General features: G+C 41.2%; 1 protein-coding gene across 2 annotated transcripts in view; it reads right to left on the bottom strand.

Annotated features, from left to right (window-relative positions):
* myo10l1 (myosin X, like 1) overlaps positions 1-15,446 on the bottom strand; it is a 136,635-nt gene that overhangs the window by 27,696 nt on the left and 93,493 nt on the right. For both annotated transcript variants that reach the window (XM_061968121.2, XM_061968120.2), the window contains 4 exons: positions 12,086-12,203; positions 11,921-12,027; positions 10,349-10,658; positions 5,220-5,981 (listed from right to left, as the gene is read on the bottom strand). In XM_061968121.2, coding sequence (XP_061824105.2) covers positions 5,220-5,981; positions 10,349-10,658; positions 11,921-12,027; positions 12,086-12,203 — 1,297 coding nt within the window. The remainder of the gene's footprint in view (positions 1-5,219; positions 5,982-10,348; positions 10,659-11,920; positions 12,028-12,085; positions 12,204-15,446) is intronic.

The following is a 15,446-nucleotide window of genomic DNA, read 5'->3' as shown; positions in this document are numbered from 1 at the left end:
ACTGTACATATCCTACCAAGTCAGACCTACACTGTTTCAATGCCAATTTTTCTGATGATGCAATTGTTGATGACTGAAGTGCTGATATCAACTAAACCAGGGGTGCTCATTACGTCGATCGCGAGCTACCGGTCGATCTCGGAGGGTGTGTCAGTCGATCACCAGCCAAGCATTAAAAAAATAGTCCTAAAAATGAGCGATCATAAATCTTCACTATGACGTCACTTTCGTCACTTGATTGACATTCACGGCACCCGAGGGTCTTCTGAGATGACGCTGGCTGCTGCCAGCTCATTAAAATTACCGACTGGAAGGCAAGAAACACTTTATTTCAACAGACTCTGGCGCCGTACATGTCGTCAAAACTCCAAAGACCGACTGCACAGTTGCACAATAAAAGCTCTGCTTCATCCTGCCTGCGCTACCAAAATAAGAGTCTCAGAAAGCTGGCGTGCTCAAGCTAGCAAGCTACGGAGTTTGCCGACAATGTATTTCTTGTAAAGTGTATACAAAGGAGTACGGAAGCTGGACAAATAAGATGCCAAAACCAACCACTTTCATGTGGTATTGGACAGAAAGGAGGACTTTTTTTCTCCTCCATTCGAAAATGCGGACATTATCATCACCACTGTCTGATTCCTATCAATGCAAGTCATCACAATCAGGTAATACACCAACTTATATTCTTGTCTTCATGAAAGAAAGGAATCTATATGTGTTAAACATGCTTGTATTATCTTTAACCACCTTTAACTTGTTAACAATATTAACTATATGTGTTAAACATGCTTGTATTATCTTTAACCACCTTTAAGTTGTTAACAATATTAACTATATGTGTTAAACATGCTTGTATTATCTTTAACCACCTTTTAAGTTGTTAACAATATTAACTATATGTGTTAAACATGCTTGTTTTATCTTTAACCACCTTTAAGTTGTTAACAATATTAACTATATGTGTTAAACATGCTTGCATTATCTTTAAACACCTTTAACTTGTTAACAATATTAACTATATGTATTAAACATACCTGTATTATCATTAAACACCTTTAATGTATTAACAATATTAACTATATGTGTTAAACATGCTTGCATTATCATTAAACACCTTTAACTTGTTAACAAAAACATATATTTCATAAATAAGTAAATATAAATTATATATATGAATGAGGTAGATCCCCACGACTTGATCAATTGAAAAGTAGCTCGCCTGCAGAAAAAGTGTGAGCACCCCTGAACTAAACCCTCCTACCCGGATTGTAAATATTGTACATAATGTAAATAATTCAATGTATATACTCTGATGATTAACTTGTGTGATGACTGTATTATGCTGATAGTATATATTTGTACCATGAATTGATGAATGTGGACCCCGACTTAAACAAGTTGAAAAACTTATTGGGGTGTTACCATTTAGTGGTCAATTGTACGGAATATGTACTGTACTGTGCAATCTACTAATACAAGTTTCAATCAATCAATCAAAGACCCATCAGGAGCAAGGGTGAAGTGTCTTGCTCAAGGACCACAACGGACGTGACGGGGTTGGTAGAAGGTGGGGATCGAATCGGGAACCGTCAGGTTGCTAGCACGGCTGCTCTCCCAACCGCGCCACGCCGTACCCCAGTTGGGTGTTCCAACAGGACAATGACCCCCAAACACACATCAAAAGTGGTAAAGGAATGGCTAAATCCAGGCCAGAATGAAGGTTTTAGAATGTCCCAAAGTCCTGACTTAAATGTGTGGACAATGCTGAAGAAATAATTCCATGTCAGAAAACCAACAGATTTAGCTGAACTGCACCAATTTTGTCAAGAGGAGTGGTCAAAAATTCAACCAGAAGCTTGCAGTGAAACTTGCCAAGGGACATGTAAGCAAATATTAACATTGCTGTATGTATACTTTTGACCCAGCAGATTTGCTCACATTTTCAGTAGACCCATAATAAATTCATAAAAGAATAGAGATGTCCGATAATATCGGGCTGCCGATATTATCGGCCGATAAATGCTTTAAAATGTTTTATCGGAAATTATCGGTATCGGTTTCAAAATTATCGGTATCGGCTGTGTACACGGACGTAGGGAGAAATACAGAGCGCCAATAAACCTTAAAGGCACTGCCTTTATTCATTCATTTCTAGGCGCAGTCAAGGCGTTGAGGGGATCCGGTTTGGTGGCTGCAGGATTAGGTCTCTGCTTTTTGCAGATGATGTGGTCCTGATGGCTTCATCTGGCCAGGATCTTCAGCTCTCGCTGGATCGGTTCGCAGCCGAGTGTGAAGCGACTGGGATGAGAATCAGCACCTCCGAGTCCGAGTCCATGGTTCTCGCCCGGAAAAGGGTGGAATGCCATCTCCGGGTTGGGGAGGAGACCCTGCCCCAAGTGGAGGAGTTCAAGTCTTGTTCACGAGTGAGGGAAGAGTGGATCGTGAGATCGACAGGCGGATCGGTGCGGCGTCTTCAGTAATGCGGACGCTGTATCGATCCGTTGTGGTGAAGAAGGAGCTGAGCCGGAAGGCAAAGCTCTCAATTTACCGGTCGATCTACGTTCCCATCCTCACCTATGGTCATGAGCTTTGGGTTATGACCAAAAGGACAAGATCACGGGTACAAGTGGCCGAAATTAGTTTCCTCCGCCGGGTGGCGGGGCTCTCCCTTAGAGATAGGGTGAGAAGCTCTGTCATCTGGAGGAGCTCAAAGTAAAACCGCTGCTCCCCCACATCGAGAGGAGCCAGATGAGGTGGTTCGGGCATCTGGTCAGGATGCCACCCGAACGCCTCCCTAGGGAGGTGTTTGGGGCACGTCCGACCGGTAGGAGGCCACGGGGAAGACCCAGGACACGTTGGGAAGACTATGTCTCCCGGCTGGCCTGGGAACGCCTCGGGATCCCCGGGAAGAGCTGGACGAAGTGGCTGGGGAGAGGGAAGTCTGGGCTTCCCTTCTTAGGCTGCTGCCCCCGCGACCCGACCTCGGATAAGCGGAAGAAGATGGATGGATGGATGGGCACTTCCTTTGCGATGCCGGCCCAATCACATAATATCTACAGCTTTTCACACACACAAGTGAATGCAAGGCATACTTGTTCAACAGCCATACAGGTCTCACTGACGGTGGCCGTATAAACAACTTTAACACTGTTACAAATATGCGCCACACTGTGAACCCACACCAAACAAGAATGACAAACACATTTCGGGAGAACATCCGCACTGTAACACAACATAAACACAACAGAACAAATACCCAGAAACCCTTGCAGCACTAACTCTTCCGGGACGCTACAATATACATCCCCGCCCAACTCAACCTCCTCATGCTTTCTCAGGGAGCGCATGTCCCAAATTCCAAGCTGCTGTTTTGAGGCATGTTAAAAAAAAAAAAAGCACTTTGTGACTTCAATAATAAATATGGCAGCGCCATGTTGGCATTTTTTTCCATAACCTGAGTTGATTTATTTTGAAAAACCTTGTTACATTGTTTAATGCATCCAGCGGGGCATCACAACAAAATTAGGCATAATAATGTGTTTATTCCACGACTGTATATATCGGTATCGATTGATATCGGCATCGGTAATTAAGAGTTGGACAATATCGGATATCGGCAAAAAAGCCATTATCGGACATCTCTATAAAAGAACCAAACTTCATGAATGTTTTTTGTGAGCAACAAGTATGTCCTCCAATCACTCTATCACAAAAAAAATAAGAGTTGTAGAAATGATTGTAAACTCAAGACAGCCATGGCATTATGTTCTTTACAAGTGTATGTCAACTTTTGACCATGACTGTGTGTGTGTGTGTGTGTGTGTGCATACTTGCCAACCTTGAACTGCCTAACAATATACCCTAGAGATGCGCGGATAGGCAATTATTTCATCCGCAACCGCATCAGAAAGTCGTCAACCATCCGCAATCCACCCGATCTAACATTTGATCAGAACCGCATCCGCCCGCCATCCGCCCATTGTTATATATCTAATATAGACGATGCAAGGCATTAGTGAGGTTATAAAGCTTTTGCCTGTTAAAGAAAGGAGACTGATCCAATGCAGCACAGACATTCGCGTGCCACGCTGTCACGACCCAGACGCACACCAGTGCGCAATCATATGGGAGCCGCGCTGAGCGCACCTCCAAGCGCGTCTCGCTGCCGGCGACGGCCGGGTATGTGGGCCCGACGCTCCAGCGCCATCCATTTTCAGGGCTAGTTGATTCGGCAGGTGGGTTGTTACACACTCCTTAGCGGGTTCCAACTTCCATGGCCACCGTCCTAGCTGCTGTCTATATCAACCAGGGTGAGCCCCACCCCTTTCGTGAGCGCACTGCGCGCGGAGTGACCCCTGTTACGCCCCGGCAACAGGGGTGGCGGGCAGGTAAGCTGCGCGGGCGGAGCGCGCGGAGTGACCCCTGTTACGAGCCCCCGGCCACGGGGGTGGCGGGCAGGTAAGCTGCTTACCTGCTGCGCGTGACGCCGGCCGCGGCGAAGGCGGACGAGGCGGGGTGTCGGTGCAGTGGGCGCGGTGGTGACCCTGGACGTGCGTCGGGCCCTTCTCGCGGATCGCCTCAGCTACGGCTCCTGGTGGGGCCCTCTCGGGGGAAGGGGCCTCGGCGAGGCGTCCCTTCTCCGCTCCGTAAAAGTGTCCATCTCTTTATTTTTTTTTCTTCTGTTGTGGCATATGCTGCAGGTGCCTGCTCGTTTTTCGTATGTGGGTAACAACATTTAACTATGTATATATATTTCCGAATTGGTTTAACTGCCACCCGCCTGAATCTATTTAAAATCTAATTTTTTTTAATAATTTGAACCACCCGACCCGACCCGCGGATAAAATCTAATTTTTTTAAATTTCATCCGCCCGATCCGCGGATAATCCGCGGACTCCGCGGTTGTGCCCGCAAACCGCGCATCTCTAATATACCCACATAAGAAACCAAGAACTCGCCCTCGATCATTCTACAGTTATAATGTGTTTGGGCAGGCACGCTGTTTATATCGTGGGAAAGCGGACTCAGGTCCGCATGGAGCTGGAGGGGGCGTGGCCTCCAGCTCCGCCTGAATTTCGGGAGATTTTCGGGAGAAAATTTGTCCCGGGAGGTTTTCGGGAGAGGCGCTGAATTTTGGGAGTCTCCCGGTAAAATCCGAGAGGGTTGGCAAGTATGGTGTGTGTGTGAGAGTGTGTGTGTGTGTGTGTGTGTGTCCTCACAGAGTCTGTGCTGCCTCTGTAGGACTCCATGCTGGCGTTGGTGCAGGTGGACTTGCGCGGGTGCTCCTCGTCAGTGGCGGCGGCGCTGCCCCGGTTGCTCCCCGACACGGAGCTGTCGTCCCCGGCCGTGACCGAGCCCTCCTCCTCCTCCTGGTCGTAGTCGGACTCGGTGTCGGCGGGCATGCTGTAGATGGGCTCCTCCCCATCCACCAAGCTGTCCACCATGCTCACCTTCCTCTCAGGGGCGGCGGCGGCGGCGTCATCACCAGTCCGGGGTGGGACCGGAGTGGCGCCGGCGGCACGTTCTGGAGGCACCATCCCTTCGGCGAACGCAGGCGGAGGTGGCGGCAGGTGGGCAAACATGGCCTGATCCATGGGCGTGTCCGTCTCCGCCGGGGGTGGGAAGTCAGGAAGCGGGATGCACTCCTCCTCGGCGTGGAAACCCTCGTCCACCTCCTCATCCTTGGAGGCGCCAGCCGGCACGGCGTTCGCAGCCCTGGGGGCTTTCGGTTCGGCGATCGGCTTTGCCGCCGCGTCCCCCAGCGCGGGGTCCACCACGCCGTCGAAGTTGAGGAGGTCGATGAGGCTCGTGGCCTTGCGGGAGGCTTCCTTCTTCATGCGCTTGAGCTCGGCGTCGCGGCGCAGCTGCAGCTCCTGCTTCGACGACTCGCACAGCTGCGACACCTCGTCCTCCCGCTTCTTCTGCAGGCGCTCGATCTCACGTTCCAGCTGCAGGATCTCCTCCATCTGACGTGTCTCGTCCTAAATGTGCAGAAAGCCAAACTTAGTCTAGTGCAGGGGTCGGCAACCCAAAATGTTGAAAGAGCCATATTGGACCAAAAGTACAAAAACAAATCTGTCTGGAGCCGCAAAAAATTAAAAGCCATATTACATACAGATAGTGTGTCATGAGATATAAATTGAATTAAGAGGACATAAAGGAAACTAAATGAGCTCAAATATAGCTACAAATGAGGCATAATGATGCAATATGTACATATAGCTAGCCTAAATAGCATGTTAGCATCAATTAGCTTGCAGTCATGCAGTGACCAAATATGTCTGATTAGCACTCCACACAAGTCAATAACATCAACAAAACTCACCTTTGTGCATTCATGCACAACCTTAAAAGTTTGGTGGACAAAATGAGACAGAAAAAGAAGTGGCATAAAACACGTCCTAGAAAGTCGGAGAAAGTTATACATGTAAACAAACTACGGTGAGTTCAAGGACCGCCAAAATTAGTAGGACAAAACGGCGCTCGCCAAATACTCGAATCAGTGAAGCATGTTTAATAAAAACAGTGTGCTTTGTAACAATTAGGGAGGTTTCTGTCATGTTTGTCCTCCTACAGAAACCATATTAAAACAAACAAAAAAAATGTTTCCCTCATCTTTTTCCATTTTTCATACATTTTTGAAAAAGCTCCAGAGAGCCACTAGGGCGGCACTAAAGAGCCGCATGCGGCTCTAGAGCCGCGGGTTGCCGACACCTGGTCTAGTGGATGTGTGTCCATGTGAATATGCAAAAGCTGCTGATGGTGTGTTTGATTGAGAAGCGGCTCGGAGGCTATACCGTAGAACAGACGTTGGCTAATTAAGGCCCGAAGGACATTGCCAAATAATTTTTTTAGATTTTTAAGATGGAAACTGTAGCTGCCATTGTGATGTGCAATGATGTTTTCAAATGACCGTAAATCCTGAATTATACAGAGTACAAACCCCGTTTCCATATGAGTTGGGAAATTGTGTTTGATGTAAATATAAACAAAATACAATGATTTGCAAATCCTTTTCAACCCATATTCAATTGAATGCACTACAAAGACAACATATTTGATGTTCAAACTCATAAACTTTTTTTTTTTTTTTTTGCAAATAATAATTAACTTAGAATTTCATGGCTGCAACACGTGCCAAAGTAGTTGGGAAAGGGCATGTTCACCACTGTGTTACATGGCCTTTCCTTTTAACAACACTCAGTAAACGTTTGGGAACTGAGGAGACACATTTTTTAAGCTTCTCAGGTGGAATTCTTTCCCATTCTTGCTTGATGTACAGCTTAAGTTGTTCAACAGTCCGGGGGTCTCCGTTGTGGTATTTTAGGCTTCATAATGCGCCACACATTTTCAATGGGAGACAGGTCTGGACTACAGGCAGGCCAGTCTAGTACCCGCACTCTTTTACTATGAAGCCACGTTGATGTAACACGTGGCTTGGCATTGTCTTGCTGAAATAAGCAGGGGCGTCCATGGTAACGTTGCTAGGATGTCAACATATGTTGCTCCAAAACCTGTATGTACCTTTCAGCATTAATGGCGCCTTCACAGATGTGTAAGTTACCCATGTCTTGGGCACTAATACACCCCCATACCATCACACATGCTGGCTTTTCAACTTTGCGCCTAGAACAATCCGGATGGTTCTTTTCCTCTTTGGTCCGGAGGACACGACGTCCACAGTTTCCAAAAACAATTTGAAATGTGGACTCGTCAGACCACAGAACACTTTTCCACTTTGTATCAGTCCATCTTAGATGAGCTCAGGCCCAGCGAAGCAGACGGCGTTTCTGGGTGTTGTTGATAAACGGTTTTGCCTTGCATTGGAGAGTTTTAACTTGCACTTACAGATGTAGCGACCAACTGTAGTTACTGACAGTGGGTTTCTGAAGTGTTCCTGAGCCCATGTGGTGATATCCTTTACACACTGATGTCGCTTGTTGATGCAGTACAGCCTGAGGGATCGAAGGTCACGGGCTTAGCTGCTTACGTGCAGTGATTTCTCCAGATTCTCTGAACCCTTTGATGATATTACGGAGCGTAGATGGTGAAATCCCTAAATTCCTTGCAAAAGCTGGTTGAGAAAGGTTTTTCTTAAACTGTTCAACAATTTGCTCACGCATTTGTTGACAAAGTGGTGACGCTCGCCCCGTCCATGTTTGTGAATGACTGAGCATTTCATGGAATCTACTTTTATACCCAATCATGGCACCCACCTGTTCCCAATTTGCCTGTTCACCTGTGGGATGTTCCAAATAAGTCTTTGATGAGCATTCCTCAACTTTATCAGTATTTATTGCCACCTTTCCCAACTTCTTTGTCACGTGTTGCTGGCATCAAATTCTAAAGTTAATGATTATTTGCAAAAAAAAAAAAATGTTTATCAGTTTGAACATCAAATATGTTGTCTTTGTAGCATATTCGACTGAATATGGGTTGAAAAGTATTTGCAAATCATTGTATTCCGTTTATATTTACATCTAACACAATTTCCCAACTCATATGGAAACGGGGTTTGTATTTCAATTTCAACAAGTGGATTAATAAATCATTTCTACAGCTTGTCCCTCACAATTTTGACAAAATAATAGAATGATAAATGACACACTATGTTACTGCATATGTCAGCAGACTAAATTAGGAGCCTTTGTTTGTTTACTTACTAATATCAAATCAAATCAAATCAAATCAACTTTATTTATAGAGCACATTTAAAATTTACCACAGGGGTAGCCAAAGTGCTGTACAATGAGCAGGTTAAAAGATAAAACGAGTACCGAGCAAACACAACACAACACAAACAGAACACGATAAAAAATAAATAATTAAAATAGAATTAATAAAAACATAAAAACAGGATCACAGCAGGTGTATTATGGGGTGCCATTGCAGGATGGATATCACTCAGTGTTAAAAGCCATGGAATAAAAGTATGTTTTTAAGAGAGATTTAAAAACAGGAAGAGAGGAGGCTTGTCTAACACTCAGGGGTAGGTCGTTCCAGAGCTTGGGAGCAGCAACGGCGAAAGCTCTGTCACCTCTAAGCTTCAGCCTTGTGTCAGGGACCGTCAACAGCAGCTGATCGGCTGATCTTAAGGATCGGGTGGGGCAGTAAGGCTGAAGGAGGTCGGAGAGATAGGTTGGCGCGAGGTTGTTTAGACATTTAAAAACAAATAAAAGGAGTTTAAAATGTATTCGGTAACGCACAGGGAGCCAGTGAAGGGACGCTAAAATAGGGGTGATGTGCTCACGTCTGCGGGTCTGTGTTAGCAGACGAGCAGCAGAGTTCTGCACGAGCTGCAGGCGGGCGAGGGAGGCCTGGCTAATGCCAACATACAGGGCATTACAATAATCAAGACGAGTCGAGATAAAAGCGTGGATTAATTTCTCAAGATCATGTCTTGATAGAAGCGGTTTCACTTTCGCTATTTGGCGTAATTGATAAAAGCTTTTTTGAACGACGCTGCTGATTTGTTTTTCGAATTTAAAATCTGAGTCAAACTTTACCCCCAGGTTTGTGACAGAGTCGCTGAGATACGGGGTCAGAGTGCCGAGGTCAACGTTGGGGGAGGGAGAGCGACTTGGACCGAACAACATAACTTCTGTTTTATCTTCATTTAGGCTCAGGAAGTTAGCTGAAAGCCAGACTTTGATGTCGTGCAGGCAGTCAATAAGACGTTGAACCGTGTTATTTTGTGCCATGGGAAAATAAATCTGGCAATCATCGGCATAAAAATGAAATGCAATACTGTACTTCCTAAAAATAGAACCAAGGGGGAGAAGGTAAAGCGCAAATAAAATTGGGGCAAGGATTGAGCCCTGGGGGACCCCATGTGATAAAGGAGCTGTGGACGACATAAAACTGTCTACTTTTACACAAAAACTCCTGTCGGTTAGGTACGACCGGAACCAGTTGAGGGCGGCGCCCTTAATGCCCTCACTGTTCTCAAGACGAGTGATTAAGGTGGCGTGGTCGACGGTGTCGAACGCAGCAGACAGATCTAAAAGCACCAGGACAACATATTTACCAGAATCAGTGGACAGGAGGATATAATAAAATATAATAAAAGACAAGTTGTCTTGTATGTTCACTATTGTATTTAAGGACAAACTTGCAATAAGAAACATACGTTTAATATGCCGTAAGATTTTTTGTTAAAATAAAGCCAATAATGCCATTTTTTTGTGGTCCCCTTAATTTAGAAAAGTATCAAAATACATTTTGGTACCAAAATATTGGTATCGGGACAACCTTAGTGGGCGTCTTGCACTATATTGTTGAGGTAGTAACATTGATGTTGTTTTTAACAAGGAACCGCCCATTGCACACTTAAAGATACAATACTTGCCTCTATAGGTTTATTCTTGCTTTCAGCGTCTTCATCCCCATCTTCCTCCTGCTCCCCATCGCTGTCTGTCTTCATCTCTTCTTCATCCTCCTCCTTCTCCTTGTCCTCATCTTTTTTCCTCTCCTCTTCCTCTTTCTTCCTCTTGGCGTCTCGAATCTTCCTGACCCGAGTCCGGGCCACCTGACCTCTCCGGTGCTTCTGCAGCACCTGCGCCGCTTTGCGCTGCCGGACGAAGCGCCTGCGCTGGATGTGCCTGCGGAGGTGCTTCTGGAGGGTGACGATACTGGCGCGTACTCGCTTGAAGTGTTTCCTAGGCAGACATATTTCTACTTCAGTAGTACAATAGATGATACAAAACCCAAAAATCAGTGAAGTTGGCACTTTGTGTAATTCGTAAATAAACACAGAATACAATGATTTTCAAATCTTTTTCAACTTATATTCAATTGAATAGACTGCAAAGACAAGATATTTAATATTCAAACTGAATACGTGGCTTGGCATTGTCTTGCTGAAATAAGCAGGGGCGTCCATGATAACGTTGCTTGGATGGCAACATATGTTGCTCCAAAACCTGTATGTACCTTTCAGCATTAATGGTGCCTTCACAGATGTGTAAGTTACCCATGTCTTGGGCACTAATACACCCCCATATCATCACACATGCTGGCTTTTCAACTTTACGCCTATAACAATCCAGATGGTTATTTTCCTCTTTGGTCCGGAGGACACGACGTCCACAGTTTCCAAAAACTATTTGAAATGTGGACTCGTCAGAGCACACTTTTCCACTTTGCATCAGTCCATCTTAGATGAGCTCGGGCCCAGCGAAGCCGGCGGCGTTTCTGGGTGTTGTTGATAAATGGCTTTGGCTTTAACTTGCACTTACAGATGGTAGCGACAAACTGTAGATACTGACAGTGGTTTTCTGAAGTGATCCCGAGCCCATGTGGGGATATCCTTTACACACTGATGTTGCTTTTTGATGCAGTACCGCCTGAGAGATCGTAGGTCCGTAACATCATCGCTTATGTGCAGTGATTTCTCCAGATTCTCTGAACCTTTTAATGATATTACGGACCGTAGATGGTGAAATCCCTAAATTCCTTGCAATAGCTGGTTGAGAAATGTTGTTCTTAAACTGTTTTGACTGTTTGCTCACGCATTTGTTCACAAAGTGGTGATCCTTGTTTGTGAATGACTGAGCATTTCATGGAAGCTGCTTTTATACCCAATCATGGCACCCACCTGTTCCCAATTAGCCTGTTCACCTGTGGGATGTTCCAAATAAGTGTTTGATGAGCATTCCTCAACTTTCTCAGTCTTTTTTGCCACTTGTGCCAGCTCTTTTGAAACATGTTGCAGGCATCAAATTCCAAATGAGCTAATATTTGCAAAAAATAACAGTTTTCCAGTTGGAACGTTAAGTATCTTGTCTTTGCAGTCTATTCAATTGAATATAAGTTGAAAAGAATTTGCGAATCATTGTGTTTTGTTTTTATTTACCATTTACACAACGTGCCAACTTCATTGGTTTTGTACTTCAAAGTACGTGATTGTCATGGGTCTCACTTGGCTGAGAACGTGAGGAGGTGAGCTCGAATGATCATGGCCGCCTGCCGTCGCACTTCGTCGCGGTCTTTCTCCAGACGTTGCTCCAGAGACTCCTTCATAAACACCTGAAGTGAAAGAGGAGGCAGTCAGAATTATGCAGAAAGACAAAACAATGCGTCTTACTTTGGTCTTCCCCAGCTGCCATTCTTTCTTGGTCTTGTCATATCTGGTTAAAAGATCTGTGCTTCTCTTTTTGTCGTCTCCCGCTGCAGCTGCTTTCTCTTTGGAAATGATCTTGTATCTGCAGCAGGAAGAAGAGAGGAAATACATCTTAGAGCTTAGCAAGACGTTTTGGGAAATTGTATGCTTCCAACTTACGGAAATTTGTTTGAGTGTAGTGGGGAACTTGTGTACGTTTTCACTGTATTTGGGTTTTTTAATGGCAAATTATATATTTTTACACAAATAAATCAATATTTTAAATTATAAATAATGCATAAATAATTATGATAAATTCCTTAAAAATGTACACTATTTATTAACTTTAAAATAAATACGTACATACAATTTTTTTTAAATAGTTTTAGGCATGTGGGGTTCCTCAGAGAAATGTTTTAGGTCACATAGTGTTCAGTATATCCCATTATAAAAATAATAAATGTACGACTATTAGCTTTTATGCATTTTTTTACTGATGATTTATATTTAACATAGATAGTTAATAACAATAAAAAAATGCCGTGAGGCAGCACAATTTTAAATGTGTGGGCTTCCTGAGGGAAATGTTTTAGGTCGTTTTCAATACATACCATTATAAATAATGACTATATAAATGTATAACTTTTTATCCATTGTTTATTATTTAAATTTAGCATAACTAATTAATTTTTTTTTCTTTAAAGAAAAAATTGGTCATATGCAACACAATTTTAAGTGTGTGAGGGTTCTCGAAGAAATGTTTTAGGTCTCTAGTTTGAAGTGTGTGGAGTTCCTCAAGGAAATGTTTTAGGTCTCACAGTATTTAATATATTCCATTATAAATAATGAATATTTAAACGTATTATCTTTATGTATTTTTTTATTTATTATTTAGATTCAACATTAAAATAATACATTTAATTTTTATTTTAATCTTCTTTAAAAATGTGCATTATTTATTAACTTCAAAATAAATACGTACTTACATTTTTTTTTTAAATTGTTTTAAGCATGTGGGGTTCCTCAGAGAAATGTTTTAGGTCAGAGAGTGTTCAGTATATTCCATTATAAATAATAAATGTATGACTATAAGCTTTTATGTATTTTTTTTTACTGATGATTTATATTTAACATAGATAGTTAATTTAAAAAAAAATATGACGTCAGTCAGCACAATTTAAAATGTGTGAGGTTCCTGAGGGAAATATTTTAGGTAGTTTTCAATATATACCATTATAAATAATGACTATATAAATGTATTACTTTTTATCCATTGTTTATTATTTAAATTTTGCATAAATAATTATTAAAAAAAAAAAATTCTTTAAAGAAAAAAATCGGTCATATGCAACACAATTTTAAATGTGTGAGGGTTCTCGAATAAATATTTTAGGTCTCATAGTTTTCAATAAATTCCATTATAAATAGTGAATATATAATTGTATTACCTTTTTACTTATTATCTAGATTTAACATAAATAATTCATTTTTTTTTTTTTTTTTTCAAAGAAAAACTGTCATAGACAACACTAGTTTGAAGTGTGTGGAGTTCCTCAGGGAAATGTTTTCGGTCTCACAGTATTTAATATATTCCATTATAAATAATGAATATTTAAACGTATTATCTTTGTGTATTTTTTATTTATTATTTAGATTCAACATTAAAATAATACATTTAATTTTTTTTTAATCTTCCTTAAAAATGTGCATTATTTATTAACTTCCAAATAAAGACGTACTTACATTTAGTTTTTTAAATAGTTTTAAGCATGTGGGGTTCCTCAGAGAAATGTTTTAGGTCCCATAGTGTTCAGTATATTCCATTATTAATAATAAATGTATGACTATTAGCTTATATAATTTTTTTTACTGATGATTTATATTTAACATAGATAGTTCATTTAAAAAAATATGCCGTAAGCCAGCACAATTTTAAATGCGTGGGGTTCCTGAGGGAAATGTTTTAGGTAGTTTTTAATATATACCACTATAAATAATGAACATATAAATGTATTACTTTATATCCATTTTTTATTATTTAGATTTAGCATAACAAATTTTTTAAATGTATTTTCTTTAAAGAAAAAATCGGTCATAAGCTACACAATTTTAAGTGTGTGAGGGTTCTCGAAGAAATGTTTTAGGTCTCATAGTTTTCAATATATTCCATTATAAATAGTGAATATATAATGGTATTACTTTTTTCCTTAGTATTTAGATTTAACATAAATAATTCTTTTTTTTTTTTTTTCTTCAAAGAAAAACTGTTGTAAACAGTCCTAGTTGGAAGTGTGTGGAGTTCCTCAGGGAAATGTTTTAGGTCTCACAGTATTTAATATATTCCATTATATATAATGAATACTGCAATGAGGGGGCGACTTGTCCAGGGTGTACCCCGCCTTCCGCCCGAATGCAGCTGAGATAGGCGCCAGCACCCCCCGCGACCCCAAATGAGACAAGCGGTAGAAAATGGATGGATGGATGGATATAATGAATATTTAAATGTATTATCTTTAGCTATTTTTTATTTAAGATTCAACATTAAAATAATAATAAAAAATTTTTTTCATCTTCCTTAAAAATGTGCATTATTTATTAACTTCAAAATAAATACGTACCTACAATTTTTTCAAAATAGTTTTAAGCATGTGGGGTTCCTCAGAGAAATGTTTTAGGTCACATAGTTTTCAGTATATTCCATTATAAATAATAAATGTATGACTATTAGCTTATATACATTTTTTTTTACTGATGATTTATATTTAACATAGATAGTTCATTTAAAAAAATATGCCGTAAGCCAGCACAATTTAAAATGTGTGGGATTCCTGAGGGAATCGTTTTCAATATATACCATTATAAATAATGAATATATAAATGTATTATCTTTATGTATTTTTTATTTATTATTTAGATTCAACATTAAAATAATACATTTAATTTTTTATTTTTTTTATCTGTCGTACTGCACGTGTGGAGTTCCTCAGGGAAATGTTTTAGATCTCACAGTATTTTATATATTCCATTATAAATAATGAATATTTAAATGTATCCTATTTATGTAATGTTTATTTATTATTTAGATTCAACATTAAAATAATACATTTAATTTTTTTATTTTTTTTATCTGTCCTACTGCACGTGTGGAGTTCCTCAGGGTAATGTTTTAGGTCATATTTTGTCATTATCCCACATTAGTTACTTTCCATTTCTTGTATTTTGTATTATTTCCTGTCCAGTGCTCTTATTTTTCATTCCACTTCGTGTTTGCCTCCATTTGCCACCACTCGTTTGGTCTTGGCGCTGGCTTCCTCACCTTCACATTTTAATTATTCTTATCATTTTC

The sequence above is a fragment of the Nerophis lumbriciformis genome, linkage group LG08 (genome assembly GCF_033978685.3).
Source record: "Nerophis lumbriciformis linkage group LG08, RoL_Nlum_v2.1, whole genome shotgun sequence".
Lineage (NCBI taxonomy): Eukaryota > Metazoa > Chordata > Actinopteri > Syngnathiformes > Syngnathidae > Nerophis > Nerophis lumbriciformis.
This window is presented reverse-complemented; position numbering and strand designations above follow the sequence as displayed.